The 16,940-nt window shown below is 40.7% G+C and overlaps 1 protein-coding gene across 4 annotated transcripts in view; it reads right to left on the bottom strand.

The window, feature by feature from the left end:
* The window catches only part of LOC106560332 (pre-B-cell leukemia transcription factor 1), a 106,371-nt gene that overhangs the window by 88,613 nt on the left and 818 nt on the right, over nucleotides 1-16,940 (bottom strand). For all 4 annotated transcript variants that reach the window (XM_014123140.2, XM_014123142.2, XM_014123141.2 and 1 more), the window contains exon 2: nucleotides 15,643-15,716. In XM_014123140.2, coding sequence (XP_013978615.1) covers nucleotides 15,643-15,716 — 74 coding nt within the window. The remainder of the gene's footprint in view (nucleotides 1-15,642; nucleotides 15,717-16,940) is intronic.

Raw genomic sequence — 16,940 nt, 5'->3', positions numbered from 1 at the left:
GCCAATGTGCTGGAAGGCCAGTCATGAACCAGAGATAAAATAGAGACGCTGAATCAATCATCTTAGCTTGAGCAGATAAATCTAAAAAAGTCCAACCTCCCTCACAGTCACTCAGGATACGTCCCAAATGGCACCTATTCCCTATAGTGCCCATAGGGCCCTCAGAGCTCTGGTCAAAAGTAGTGCACTATATGAATAGGGCTTGTGGGAATAGGGTGTCATTTGGGATTTAGACTCAGCTTAAACTGAAGCTCAGTACAATACAATTCTTGAAACATCCACGAGCATCGAGCACCATCACAGTGCTTTATATTGTGTAATATCTTCCTCCTTATAGGTTTGTTGCCTATTATGCATGCACAATTTTTAATTGGGCCCATATATTTGTTTATAATGGCTATTAAAGGTTGTGTATCATAATATGTCGAATCCCATCTGTTCAACAGTATCACATCATGGAGATGTTTTAACAACTACCAGCCACACGTTTCTAAAACGGTCTGGTCTTATCCTTTCTCACAAAAGCATAAATACGGAGATAATTAAACTCCCAATAAACACGTATCGTAAATCACAAATGGCCACAAATATAAAATTATTAGGGCCCATAACATAAACATACAGTTGAAGTCAGAAGTTTACATACACCTTAGCCAAATACATTTAAACTCCGTTTTTCACAACTCCTGACATTTAATCCTAGTAAAAATTCCTTGTCTTAGATCAGTTAGGATCACCACTTTATTTTAAGAATGTGAAATGTCAGAATAATAGTAGAGAGAATGATTTATTTCAGCTTTTAATTCGTTCATCACATTCTCAGTGGGTCAGAAGTTTACATGCACTCAATTAGTACTTGGTAGTATTGCCTTTAAATTGTTTAACTTGGGTCAAACGTTTCGGGTAGCCTTCCACAAGCTTCCCACAATAAGTTGGGGGAATTTTGGCCCATTCCTCCTGACAGAGCTGGTGTAACTGAGTCAGGCTTGTACGCCTCCTTGCTCGCACACACTTTTTCAGTTCTGCCCACAGATTTTCTGTAGGGTTGAGGTCAGGGCTTTGTGTTTGTCACTCCAATACCTTGACTTGTTGTCCTTAAGACATTTTGCCACAACTTTGGAAGTATGCTTGGAGTCATTGTCCATTTGGAAGACCCATTTGCGACCAAGCTTTAACTTCCTGACTGATGTCTTGAGATGTTGCTTCAATATATCCACATAATTTTCCATCCTCATGATGCCATCTATTTCGTGAATTGCACCAGTCCCTCCTGAAGCAAAGCACCCACACAACATGATGCTGCCACCCCCGTGCTTCACGGTTGGGATGGTGTTCTTCGGCTTGCAAGAATCCCCCTTTTTCCTCTAAACATAACGATGGTCATTATGGCCAAACAGTTCTATTTTTGTTTCATCAGACCAGAGGACATTTCTCCAAAAAGTACGATCTTTGTCCCCATGTGCAGTTGCAAACCGTAGTCTGGCTTTTTTTTAATGGCGGTTTTGGAGCAGTGGCTTCTTCCTTGCTGAGCGGCCTTTCTGGTTATGTCGATATAGGACTCGTTTACTGTGGATATAGATACTTTTGTACCTGTTTAGGTCCTTTGCTGTTTTTCTGGGATTGATTTGCACTTTTCGCACCAAAGTATGTTCATCTCTAGGAAACAGAATGTGTCTCCTTCCTGAGTGGTATGGCGGCTGCGTGGTCCCAACGGTGTTTATACTTGCATACTATTGTTTGTACAGATGAACGTGGTACCTTCAGGTGTTTGGAAATTGCTCCCAAGGATGAACCAGACTTGTAAAGGTCCACAATTATTTTTCTGAGGTCTTGGCTTATTTCTTTTGATTTTCCCATGATGTCAAGCAAAGAGTTTGAAGGTAGGCCTTGAAATACATCCACAGGTACACCTCCAATTGACTGAAATGATGTCAATTAGCCTATCAGAAGCTTCTAAAGCCATGACATAATTTTCTTGAATTTTCCAAGCTGTTTAAAGGCACCGTCAATTTAATGTATATCAACTTTTGGCCCACTGGAATTGTGATACAGTGAATTATACGTGAAATAATCTGTCTGTGAACAATTGTTGGAAAAATTACTTGTGTCATGCACAAAGTAGGTGTCCTAACCGACTTGCCAAAACTATAGTTTGTTAACAAGACATTTGTGGAGTGGTTGAAAAACGAGTTTTAATGACTCCAACCTAAGTGTATGTAAACTTCCGACTTCAACTGTATATATATATATAGATATATATAGTTTATGTTCATCAGATGGGTGTAAATAGAAGTGATGAAATATGTAGTATAACTGGAGAATATATAGCATTAGGTGTCTCTTTGTCCAACTGGTTGCTAACTGGATGTTGTACAATGACAAAGGACAAGCTAACACATCCCAATATGTTGATAAAGCTTATTATGGTTCAGAAGTTAGGGAGCATTGGAATCTTTTCACCAAGGAAGAGCAGCTGCTGCTTTAGCTAATGGGAATCCAATTAAAATGCTAAAATACTAAACAGCTAAGCTGAAGTGAGTCCACATTTTGATGAATTGATAACATATAATGTCTTACCACTGAATGGATACAATGTAGAAGAAAACAATGGACTCATATATAGCCAGATGAACACACAAATAGCTGTGCCACAGCTTGCGCTGACACAGTTAAAAAATCTAAGTGGCAACGTACAATCATCTACATGCTGTTAATATTTTATGAGTAGCCCCTCTGAACCTGTGCCGTACATCTCTAATTTGTATAGCAAGGCAAAGTAGGAGAGAAAAAGATGGGGAGCACGTAGGAGAGATGGAAAGACAGAGTGATGGGGGAAGAGAAGACCGGACCATGCGAACGAGAGAGAGGGAGATAAAGGATAAAGGAGAGAGTGAAGGGGTAGGAGAGAGAGAGAGGGGAAAAACATGAGTATGCACTGGATTGGATGGTGATACATTTGGAAGTCAGCATGGTACACAGAACACTTGAAATGGCCCATTTTACAGCACTGTGCTGTACTCCCATCCGCTCCCATCCCACAGGTCATTTGCATACTTCATAACGGATGAAGACAGATGGAGATGAACGTTTTATCAAGGTTATCCTATCCTCCAAACTCAAGGTTATCCTAAACCCTCTTTATCTTGCCTCTGTTGACAGAATATTAGGCTATTAACACAATTGCTACATAGCGGAGGGAAAAATGAAAACACTGGAGTTGTGATGTGAATTTCAGAGGAGCAAGCGACCAATGACAGTGTTGTCAATGAACACTTTTGAGTGAAACAATATTAATACAAACAGCACAGGGGTGATGAAATGCCTTTTTTAAAAACATTTTATTATATTTTATTTAACTTTTTTTTACTGTTTTGTTGTTAACAAACAACAAAAAACATACGTAGACAAAAACCATAAACAGCTTAACGTTTACATACATTTTCACAAACATGAATGACATCACACTTGCTCAGACCCACATGTTCCCATGGTATCCACACCCAATGTTGTTTCTAATGCTTGTAGGACTCTGCCCATATGACTTTAAATTGTGTTATGTTGTTTCTGTCTGTAGACAGAGTTTTTTCAATATTTAAATCATAAAGCATTTGATTCTTCCATTCTTTTAACGTTGGAGTATGATTTGACTTCCAGTATTTAAGTAATAGCTTCTTCAATATAAGTGACAAAAATAATATTGTCCAACCCATTTGGAATCTCACCACACCCGCACATGCCATGTCTTGACATATGCAGGGGTGATGAAATTCCAATGATCCATCCATCTGAACTCTAACAACAAAATCCACATTATGACATACGATACCAACAAAAAGTCTTCCTCCCTGACCAGCTCTTTAGTTCATATGTATGTAGAATGAAATGTGGCATAGAGTACAGTTGCATACAGTACAGTACATAGACAGTCCACACTGTCCCCAGGGACAGAGAGCAGTATTATCCTTTGTCTGTATGATTTGTCCTTTGGTAATCATTGTTATAGATATAACTATAGAACTACACTTCCTCCATTTCAGACCCTCAGTCTGACTCCCTGTACCTTCAGTGGCAACCTACTGTATTCCCTATGGGCCGTGGTCAAAAGAAGTGCATTATATAAGGAATATGGTGCCATTTGGGATGCTACCTCAATTCTAACAGGAATCATACGCTCAAGGCCACATGTCGGGGAAAAGAGGTGAGGCCGCAGTGGTTGGAATTTGTAGACGTGCCAACTGATAGTCTCCAAATATGACACACCATCCCAACCATTCCCACAAGGAAGTCTGAGAGTGCGTCCCAAATGGCACCCTATTCCCTACAGCGCACTACTTTTGTCCAGTGCCTCTGGTTGAAAGTTGTGCACTATAAAGGGAATAGGGTGCATTTGGGACGAACACTGAATGTGACTTCAGTCATCAATCAAATCATACATCTGCTTTTTTTCTTTCTCCTTCCGGGCCAAAGGTGCTAGTGTGTATTACTGTACAGCATCACAGAAAGGAAACGATGGCCATTTATAGAACACAAAGAGGACTTCAGTAAAACTAACTATTCATATTACTGTACAAGGCCCTCCGTGTGTGGATAACAAAGACCTGTCAAATAATTTAACAGGGCCATGGTTTGCTTGTAATGAATCAAATGGCCACCTGGACTATTTACATTGACACCCCCCACCCCCCCAATACCGTAAGGTAATAACATTTGATTTGATTTCATAAGATCTCATGTTCAGAAAAATACAAGACAACAGCTTTCTAGACAAAGCAGAGCTTACACCAAGCCTAATCACAGCCCTGAGAAAAATAAAAAATTCTACATTGCAGAAATTAATTGTCTCAAGTATTGTAGGTTTTGTCATTAAATGTATAGGGCCTCTGACATAACATTCAATACCTGTTAAACAAGCAAATATTACTCCTCAGCACTGGGAGAAATCTAGAAAGCTACAGTAAACATAGCATCAGAGAGATTTTAATGTACAGTATACGTAGTACCAGAGAGGTTTTAATGTACAGTATACGTAGCATCAGAGAGGTTTTAATGTACAGTATACGTAGTATCAGAGAGGTTTTAATGTACAGTATACGTAGTATCAGAGAGGTTTTAATGTACAGTATACGTAGCTCATGTAAGAGTCTCTTAAAAGGCCTCTGAGGATTCTATAAGGCTACAAGTTCACAGTCAAAATCTTAAGGATAAAATCCACAATCAGAAATGTAGTACAATTCTGTGTGTTGGTATACACTTGCATGACATGCATATGTTATTAAAATTAAAATTGGTCAGCCTAAAATGTCCAAAATGCCTTCCCTGGTCAGTGAGCTTTATGATTACATTATTATTATAACATTATTTTTACATTATGATTACATGAGCTACATATCCTCAAACACACTTTCAGAAACCTCCTTTACCATATTATCCAGTCCTCCACTGAGCACCCCCCCATCCTCCTCCCCCTCTTCCAGTTCTAAAAGTTACCCACAATGTCACTTGTGTCTGTGGTCTGTGTACAGGGAAGCCATCCAAAACCACCACGGCGCTGCGTTTCTGCTCCGGAACATTTGTTTCCTTTCAGGGGGACCAACATGCGCCTTCTACTTTTCTACACACACAAAACGTCTCGCCTGCTAGGAGGCCATGCCATGAAGCTTGCTGATCTATTCTGGGTGCCCAGATTGGCACCGGAGACAGTGTCCGTCCCAGATGGAACCCTATTCTCTATATAGTGCACTACTTTCGACCAGGGCCATCATCAAAAGTAGTGCACTATATAGCGAATAGGGTACCATTTGGCGCATATCCATAGAGAAGCGCATGGTTGGTGTCGCTACAAGGATCCTGACTGGTGGCACAACAATGAGTATGGTTGTATTCAATCATATCACTACAGCTGAGAGTGTGTATGGTGTAGTGTTGATGGACTATAGAAATGATAGATACCAGCAGCACACTGTCAGAAACATGGAAACAATCCTAAACGGAGGCTCATATACAAAAATGTACACTGAACAAAAATATAAACGCAGCATGTAAAGTTTTGGCCCATGTTTCATGAGCTGAAATCCATTCGCACAAAAAGCGTATTTTTCTCAAATTTGTTTACATCCCTGTTAGTGAGCATTTCTCCTTTGCCAAGATAATCCATCCACCTGACAGGTGTGGCATATCAAGAAGCTGATTAAACAGCATGATCATTACACAATAAAATGCAACTCTAAAATGGGAGCGTACAATTGGCATACTGACTGCAGGGATGTCCACCAGAGCTGTTGCCAGAGAATGAAATGTTAATTTCTTTACTATAAGCCGCCTACAACGTTATTTTAGAGAATTTGGCAGTATGTCCAACCAGCCTCACAACCGCAGACCACGTGTAACCATGCCAGCCCAGGACCTCCAGATTCGGCTTCTTCACCTGCGGGACCATCTGAGATCAGACAACCGGATAACTGATGAAACTGTGGGTTTGCACAACTGAAGAATTTACACACCAACTGTCAGAAACTGTCTCAGGGAAGCTCATCTGCGTGTCCGTTGTCCTCACCTTGGTCTTGACCTGACTGCAGCTCGTCGTTGTAACAGACTTCAGTGGGAAAATTTTCACCTTCGGTGGCCACTGGCACGCTGGAGAAGTGTGCTTTTCACGGATGAATCCTGGTTTCAACTGTACCGGGCAGATGACAGACAGTGTGTATGGCGTAGTGTGCGTGAGCAGTTTGCTGATGTCAACGTTGTTAACAGAGTGCCCCATGGTGGCGTGGGGTTATGGTATGGGCAGGCATAAGATACAGACAACAAACACAATTGAATTTTATCGACGGCAATTTGAATGCACAGAGATATCGTGATGAGATCCTGAGGCCCATTGTTGTGCTGTATATCTGCCGTCATCACCTCATGTTTCAGCATGATAATACACGGCCCCATGTCGCGAGGATCTGTACACAATTCCTGGAAGCTGAAAATGTCCCAGTTCTTCCATGGCCTGCATACTCACCAGACATGTCACCCATTGAGCACGCTTGGGATACTCTGCATCAATGTGTATGACAGCATGTTCCAGTTTCCACCAATATCCAGCAACTTCACACAGCCATTGAATGGGAGTGGGGACAACATTCCACAGGCCACAATCAACAGCCTGATCCATGCCCCTACCTTTTTATTAATGTACTGTATCTGTGACCAATATACAGTATGCATATCTGTATTCCCAATAATGTGAAATCCATTTTCTTATATGAACTATAACTCATTGCATGTTGCGTTTATATTTTTGTTCACTGTATGTCATTTTCTTAGAGAAACGTATTTCGTAATCAAAGAATGTGTAAGTAAATAAAATGGCATTCAGGTGTACTATCAGCCTTAATTCATTTGGATTCCTTTCTGTTCTATAGCGAATACAGCATATTTAGAGACAAAAATGTTCCTCCAGCCTAATTACAGATTCAAATGATCCTCCAGCGTATTCAGAGACAAAGATTTTCCTCCAGCGTATTTAGAAACTCAAATGTTCCTCTAGCATATTTAGAGACTGATATGTTCCTCTAGCATATTTAGAGACTGAAATGATCCTCCAGCGTATTTAGAAACTCAAATGTTCCTCTAGCATATTTAGAGACTGAAATTATCCTCCAGCATATTTAGAGACTGAAATGATCCTCCAGCATATTTAGAGACTGAAATTATCCTCCAGCATATTTACAGACTGAAATGATCCTCCAGCATATTTACAGACTGAAATGTAGAGATAAAATGTTCCTTGTGAGAATGCTTCCCAGTGACACAGTGGGAGTCGAGGAAGATATAATGAGCAACAGAAGCTGATTACCGCCATACATTAGACTGTATAATTATCGATTTGCATAACGTTAGACGGGTGGGTTCTTCCAAGGAGGATATTTAGGCTGAATCTCTTCATCTTTGCTCCATATTAACACAGATGAAACAGTAACAATATTATCTGTACAATTATCAATGATACAGGCGATGTGAGGGGCAGTCTGGTTGTGGTTAATCTAATGAATGCTAAAATAATCAATAATCTTACAATAATTCCAGTTTAGTCAAACACGGACAGATCTTTGGTCTAGGTCTACATACGTTGTCACGATCACTATCTTCAAACTTCCGATCATAAATAAACCAAGGCGCAGCGTGCATGGAATTCCACATCTTTTAATGAAGATGAAACTCACCAAACAACAAACAGGAGAAAAACAAAATGTGACATTCTGGGCTGCTCACAGGCAGCTACACAAAAACAAGATCCCACAATCACAGGTGGGAAAAGGGCTGCCTAAGTATGATTCCCAATCAGAGACAACGATAGACAACTGCCTCTGATTAGGAACCATACTCGGCCCAACACAAAGAAATACAATACATAGAATGCCCACCCCACATCACACCCTGACCTAACCAAATAGAGAAATAAAACGGCTCTCTAAGGTCAGGGCATGACACATGTACAATATGTTGTACAACACAATAGTGTCAACACTACAATAAAAGGTAGCATCATAATCTGATAAACTTCACAGAAATGTATAATATATTATGTTTCTTTGAAATGAGGACAAAAATATACAATGGTAATTGCCTTTTCTTTCCCCCTGAAGGAAATACAAGCCTATTGGGAGAAAAAGAGCTCAGTTTCCTAGTAATGGGCCACACACATACATAATGCTGCTTTCAGGAAAACCCACTCAGATATGTACATAATGCATTCACACAACACAACACATATCTTGTTAGTGATAATGCAATAGCAGATTGAGGGCAGCTAATGCCCACACACACAAAATATACACACCGTACACACCATACGCAGACCACACGCAGCTCCTGTACTGTAAAGTGCCAGAGCAACTGCTTTAGTGTTAAATATCAGATGCAAATGAGAAGAGAAAATCTATCATGACTGTAATGTGTCCTGATGGGAGTGGGCTCTCCCCTGTGAGGAGCCAGGCCGGAAAGAGGCAGGGAGGGAGGAGGGTGCAGGGTGATGTATGGAGGAGCTGGATGGGAGGTGAAAAGCGTAGCTAGACAGACGGGGGGAGGCGAGGGGAAGAGAGAGGGGGAGGAGGAGGGGGGTAACACAGTCCTGCCGCCCGCCAGAATCCTGAGGGCCCAGGGCAAAAGGGGAATAAATGTTGATTAGTGTTGATTTTATCTAACGAGCACCCGGCAACTGACAGTGGGACTAAACTGCCGCGAAAGGCAACCATTAATCTTAGTCTGGTTTAAGTAGTGTATATTAATTTGTGTCATTTCCACTACGCAGAGAGAGGCCTCTCCCTCTCTGTCTACCTCTCTCCCGCGCTCTCTCTTTCCCTTTTTCCCTCTCTCCTGCTCTCTTTCTCTCTCTCTGCTTTCTTTTTCTCCCCCTCTCTTTCCCGCTCTCCCTCTTTCCCTCCCTCTCTCCATCTCTCTTGATAAAAGCTCTAGCGTTTGAAGGCTGTGTCGATGGAGCGGTGCTCTGTCAGCGGTACAGTGGAAGCCTGGAGGTAGCGCCTGCTCGGAGCAGCTCTTAGCAGCAGGGGAGTGTGTAGGAAATGAGATTCAGAGCCCTGCATTAAGGAAAATGAACTCCTGGGGGGTTGGTATGGCAACCACATTCAAAAGTGCCGTTGCATGTTCAATTTAATGTACATAACAAATTTGCGGATTTGAATAAATATTAGGGGAAGCTAGCAGCACACAAAAAAAGAGCCAAGGCAGACCACATCTTTACAGAGATCATTATTGAAAAAAGGAGTCAAAAAAGCAAGCCAGATGTACGCCACCATATCCCATCTTACAGCAGTGGATGCTGTGGTCTGTTAATTCTGTCTGGTGAGGCATGAGGGCTAAATCCAACCAGTTATCCATTTTATACATTTCATTCACCACAATGACTGGGATATGCTTTATTTTGGAGACCACAAGCGCATAATCTTCATTTTTAATGAATAGCATTTAACTTTGCCCTGATGCCGTAACAGGAAAAATGACAGTAATTTTAGTAGCTAGCTCACCAGCCTATGAAAGAGGAATTTGACTTACATGGGTCTTTCCTCTTGTGTTTCTTATTTCTTAGTCCTCTCTGTCTTTCTGTCTTACTCGCTTTCACACGCAACATAGACGCTTGCTCCCTGTTATCATCACTGGGATAACATCACAGGAAAACATGGTGGGGAAAAACAACACCTCAACGTGAAATCGCTAGATCAATTTCACGGTCACCACCATCAGGATTCTTTTCATTTTTTCAGCAGTGGTTGCAAGGGTATGGGGGGATGATTAAACAGAGAGATATTTGGATGATTAAACAGAGAGATAGGAGAGAAAAAGCTGTGGAGAACACACACACAGACACACACACACAGAGACACACATACATACACACACAGACACACACACACAGAGACACACATACATACACACACAGAGACACACACACAGAGACACACATACGCACACACACACACACACACACACACACACACACACACACACACACACACACACACACACACACACACACACACACACACACACACACACACACTTCTCTCTCTCCGAATACTGCTGCGTCAGCATAGAGGAGCAGGCTGAATAATAGACAAAAGGTGTTGCATGTATTAATATCAACACTCCCAGTCAGTGCACTAACAGACAAGGACAGGAGGGGGATGCATATCACTGCGACACAACATTCTATATCTGAGTAGACGTCCTCCTGTTTTGATGGAAATAAGCTGTTACACTCAGCTCCCGAGTGGCGCAGTGGTCTAAGGCACTGCATCTCAGTGCAAGAGGTGTCCCTGCAGTACCTGGTGATTGGGTGTCCCATAGGGTGGCGCACAATTGGCCCAGCATCGTCTGGGTTTGGCCGGGGTAGGCCGTCATTGTAAATAAGAATTTGGTCTAATGACTTGCCTAGTTAAATAAAGGATAAATGAAATGTATAGTTTACATTAGCTCTGAACAGGCCCCGGCCTAGCCTATGCTTACATCCCAAATGGCACCCTATTCCCTTTATAGTGCACTATTTTGACCAGGACCCATAGGGACCATAGTGCACTATATAGTAAATGTTCCCTGCTACTTACAAAAATCATACTACTAAAGTGACACCAGAGGGATATAGATAGAGAACGAACTGATATGTCAATATTAGCCTTTTGACTACCAGCAGTTTGGCATTGGCAATGCACTCTCAAAATACACTCCTGTGCTAATCTAAAAAAAAAATATATATATAGTGTATATACAGTCAAACTGTAGATCCCTATGGGTTTCTATACCTCATTGGTGTTCAAAGCTAAAAACAGGTTTTCTTCTGCGGATAATGACGGCTAACATAAATTGTTTATATTACGATGGTGTGCTGTGGTTTGTAGGGTTCTGACTGGACTCTGGGGAATGAAGGCACTTTCTAGAGTAAAAATATGCAGATTCCAAGCCATCTGAATGGACTGGCAACTCAATGTAGTGTAGTGTACTGTATCCCCCTGCTGCGTCCCAATCTGCCTTCGTCCCAAATGGCACCCTATTCCCTGTGTAGTGCACTACTTTGACCAGAGGCCATATGGTTCTGGTCAAAAGTAATGCACTATATAGGGAATAGGTCGGCATTTGAGACATATCCTCTGTAATCAGATCTCTGGCTAATTTCACCCGTGTTAAATATTACTCTGCTGCCCTCTGAAAAAAACGACATTTCACCATTCAAAAAAACCATTACATCACTCCGCTAGTCATTTTTAGAAATGGAGCATCCCCAGAGGCGTGAAACCTTACACTATTCAAACAAGGCCACCAGAAAACTGGCCTTTTGTTGAGGTTGAGAGAAAAGAAACTAAACAGCCAGTCAGAGCAGCAGGAATGCATCCCAAATAGCACCCTATTCCCTATATACTGCACTACATTTTGATCAGGGCACATAGCCCTCTGGTCAAAAGTAATGCATATCCAATATATAGGGAATAGGGTGTCATTTGGGACACAACCTACATTTACTGAGAAAGTGTCTGTGTCACAGAGAGGTTATGTTTGACACTGTTGGAGATTTATGACGTTGATGAGGTGTTTATAGAAGTCAATTCATTTTAGCTAATTTTCTTAAGCACCATTTTGGATGATGTCAACAGTTTTCTCATCAAAAGGAGAAGCAAGGTCCTTTAGACCAGTTCCAAAAACAAACTGTGGAAATGTTTTTAAAAGCATGATTAAAACAGATCTTTTTTTTACAATCCTTTACATTTAGTTTTATAATGTTGTGTTGAAGATATGGTTAGGGTTTAATTACACTTATCTCCCATTTTGCCACATTCATCTCATGATTAATAAAGTTAGAAATATTTTTATAAACATGATGTAAGATTGAGTTGTGTCACATTCGTATATGCTGTAATGCGTTAAGTTTGCAGAAGGTTAAGGTTTCATGGCGCAGTAGCATTGGAGTCAAATTATTTGGGTGTATTTTAGGAAAGCACCCTGTGCCAATACCTCTTATAACGTGGCTCAGGGTGGATACTTTGTAGCCTACTGTCACAGACAAGACCTTTACACTGAGTTCAACTTCTCTTTCTTATTCTTCTCACAGTGAACACTAAACCACTTATCCAACAGTAACCTTAGGAGTGTGTGTCAAAATCGAACTGTTTTTAAATGTAATAATCCATACAGGTGAGGTGTATATCTCTTTTTATCAAGTATTGTACACACACACACACACACACACACACACACACACACACACACACACACACACACACACACACACACACACACACACACACACACCGTACGCCTCTGAGTGAAAAGTAACATTCCTTTAAGTCGAGAAAGACAACCAAAATATGATCGGGATGAAACTAAGCAGTCAAGGATGGAAAAAAGAAACCAGTGTCTGAAAGAAGAAAAGAAAAGAAAGATGCCTACCCTGGGTGGAAATAAAGTGTTCCTTCTCCTTTCTTCTGGGGTGCAAGCAGTGCACAGCAGTGTGGTTGTTTATAGTGAGTAGTCGTTCTGCTGGGCACCGATCGCTCACCACACCACAGTATCCCCGTACAAATACACAGAGTGGGTCAGGAGTTCAGGAGTTACTCAACGCTGCCTGCCTGTCCTGCCTGCCTGCCTGTCCTGCCTGCCTGTCCTGCCTGCCTGTCCTGCCTGCCTGTCCTGCCTGCCTGTCCTGCCTGCCTGTCCTGCCTGCCTGAGCATGGCATTATATTCTTTCCTGACACCCGCAGGTGATGTCAGTTTTTCTAGTACTGGGGACAGTCAGAGACGTAAATTGCGTAGTGGAGATATAATCCCGTTTACTAAAACCAAATTCAAAAAATATATATATTTGCAAAAACAAAAAAACTGTAAATTAAGGTTTTGAAATAAAAGCTACTTCATTTAATAAAAATAATACTACTAATAAAAAAATATATATATATATTTTAGTTATTATATAAATTCACAGCTCTCAAATGTTGCTATGACAAAATTCTAAAAATAAATAAAAATGGCAAATGATAGTCTTATCAGAAAGAAAAACCTATATGTTACAATAAGCAATTAACAACACAATTATCCTAAGTGAATATCATGTGGTGTAAAAAACACTCTAGAAATAGCCTTAATGTCTCTGGTGCATTCACACATATTTAATGGTTAAAAACAAGACAGATTCCAGAGCAGTAGCAGCAGCAGAGGTCTGTGCAGTCAGTGAGTTCTGCTCTGAGCTTTATTTACTTTAAGACCTAACAGAAACCGTGCTCAACTCAACACAGCTTCCCTGGCGCTAGTCTGTAGTCTGTACTTTTTACAGACTACAGAGAATCATCATAAGGTGTTTAATACTTTGGCACCCAGACGAGAGGACCCATTCGAGGTTTACTTAACAGAGATGTGCTCTAGGCTTCAGCAGCTGACCCTTTTCAAAAATATTTTCAAAACTACCTCTGACAAGTTAATTCTAACACCTTATACAGAAACACTAGAGGGCGGATGAAACGCTGTCTCATACGGTACATGAAAGGGTAGAGATGTTCAGAACCATGTGCTGCATATACAGTAGTATATCATACATCTATATTCAATTGATGTAATGAACTTCATTTCCTCCAAACACAGCAGGTATGTGTAACTAAACCTCCTCTGAGAAGAGGTGGTCAAACTCAGAGACATTCTCCTTAAGGAGAAACAGAAACCTGGGCTATTGGGATGGTCGAGTCGTAGCCAGCTGAGAGAGATGAGAGAGAAAGCACAGCACTCCCAGACAGGACCAGATCCAAGTGACTTTGTACTCCATGTGGAGACAAACTTTGGATGAACTCTGAAAAATGCCAGGGAGTAAAACACTATGCATAACTGTGTCACTCACTCCCCCTCCAAAACCCTACCAAGACAACAGAGAAAGGAAAGAGAGCCAGCAGGCCTCAAAAGGCCCCCTGCTCCCCTTAGACACTGGCCCAATTGAGGGTGCGCTACATGGGGCAGGAGGACTGGGTCGTTGGGGAGTGGAGGTGGAGGATGGCGGGGGGTTGAACTTCATTGAAAATGAAAACATCATGGAAAAGTAGAATTACATACACACAGGGAATAAAATATACAACACAACCCATCACCTCCACACAGTGAAGCATGAAGTATGGACCAAGTGAGAGCGGAGAGATAATAAAAATGATATCTCTTTTATCCTCTATCTATCCCATTTTATTTCATGCACTAATGACTGTGAAACACAGTGGAGTCGCTTCCACATCAAACCCAGACAGCGATAGCATCTCAATATCTCACAACTACAAATTTAAAGGAGTCCTCATTCCACGCCATATCTTAGAACAGGAAAATAATAGAGGAGATATATACACACTATCGTTCCTGAGCAGCTCTGAATTCTATCTGTGCCAATTTCAGAAATGTCAAAGGGAAAAGGGGTTTGTATTCTGGAAAGACGAGGTTTGTTACGCCTCTCCCAAAGTCTGATGTCACTACATCTGCTCTTAGTGCAATTATTCTGGCGACAAGGTCTCTCACAACAGCACAGACAAATGGAGAGACACACACAAGTGAATGAAATGAGACACACAGCAGAGAGATTTGACAGCTAGCACACAAGGGGGAAACATTATGATGAAGACGGTCATTTACCTTTCAACACTTTCCATCATCAACACCATCAAACCTTTAGATGTTTGACACTATAATTGGAAAAGATTTCCAATGAAGTAGCACTGACTGTAGGGCTGTGTAATAGCACAAAATGGATTGCACTCCCAAAACATGTGCAAATTGTAAAAACACAGGTCTGAAAAATAGGCCAATTTGTATTTCTCTTCTCAGATAAGAATGTAATTCAAAGCACATTGAAAAACATGCATGCATGCCCTGGCTGCAACAAGTTCATCTATGTGAATGGCTGTGAATTTTAGGCTGAAACGCGCTTTCTCTGAAGATATTAATGAGTCCTACACAGAGCGCATACAATGTCCCCGTTACGTGGGCTTCTGTAGCCGAAGAAGAAGGCACTTTTAGTTTTTCTAGGTAGTTAGTAGGCCTATAGTTTTTCGTTCAAATTGTGTAGGTCTGTATTTGACGTGCATTCAATAGCCCAGTAGATAACTTTAGAAAACGCATTGGGCCTACCTGTTTTTTCTTTGATTTCACACAAGACGTTGAAGAGAGCAGGCTTCATCCTGTGGCAATTCAAGGCGTGTTTCCTATAAAACAAAATAAAGTAACTTCAACAATTCACATCAATCCTAAAAGCGTTAGCCTAATAACATAGTTATAATGGTTTTATTGAAGCATGTAGCCTATGACGCAAATTATGTAGACAGGCAAATATGTGATGCAAATATTGCGGATCACGTCAACCTTTTATTGATAACCTGCTGTATTTGTATATGCGTGCTTAATCTCGAAAGTAAGATAGCATATGTAATATTTAAAAATGACATCTTAATATTTATATTATTATTGGAAGCAAGTAAAGAAAGTAAACTGGAATATATAGCTACTTGTTACTGCCTAAAAATGTAATGCAACACATTTTTATGTTCTGGACTGATTGAGCAACAATACCAACAGTAATTTATACAACAGTTTTGAATATGTATTTTTGTTGTTTGGAATTGTTAAGTATTATCAACAATTATTAAATGTCTTGTTTGTTGTTGAATTTGTATCAATTACAGTCATGTTCCTCGTAATGCAACACAGGACAGTGGGAAAAGGTTGTCCAAAGAGTTTAATTGTATTTTAAAAGATTCCTCTCTGCTGCTCGCCCTCCACGGTGAAGGCTAAACACAGCCTACGCGCTCCGCGCGTCAATGCACTTCGCTTTAGCTTCTGAGTTAACTGAATATCTAATAACTGGATGCAAATTATTTATCTTCAATTACTATGAATGGCCCATTGTATAGCCCAGGTAAATAACAAATGATAGCCTATAATAGCGTATTCTAGATTTCTATTAAATTTAGGCTATGCCTTATCAGTTGTTGTATTTTGACTGGAGTGACAGAGAGAGAGAGAGAGAGAGAGAGAGAGAGAGAGAGAGAGAGAGAGAGAGAGAGAGAGAGCTGTGCTTGCACAAAAGTTCATCGAAATTATCATGTTGTCAATCAATGTGATGCTGGTTATTTTTATGACAAATCGCATCCACAAACTTGATATGTCAGATTTGTACGTCGTTATTGATTTGTCAGAAGTGTGAAAACACTTTGAATCTTTAGTGAAAACACTTTGAATCTACGTTATACGTTATACTGCTGCAATATTATATAATTTCTGGAAATTCAGGAAAAAGTGATATGTCCACTATACTAATAATAAGATAACTTCAAAGTTGAAATGTAGTCTGCTGCACTGTGGATGTTATTATTTCTCCAAATGCGCGCTCACCCGCTTATCATTATTGGCTGATGGGCTCGAATGCGTAA

The sequence above is a fragment of the Salmo salar genome, chromosome ssa10, assembly GCF_905237065.1.
Source record: "Salmo salar chromosome ssa10, Ssal_v3.1, whole genome shotgun sequence".
NCBI classification, from domain to species: Eukaryota; Metazoa; Chordata; class Actinopteri; order Salmoniformes; family Salmonidae; genus Salmo; species Salmo salar.
This window is presented reverse-complemented; position numbering and strand designations above follow the sequence as displayed.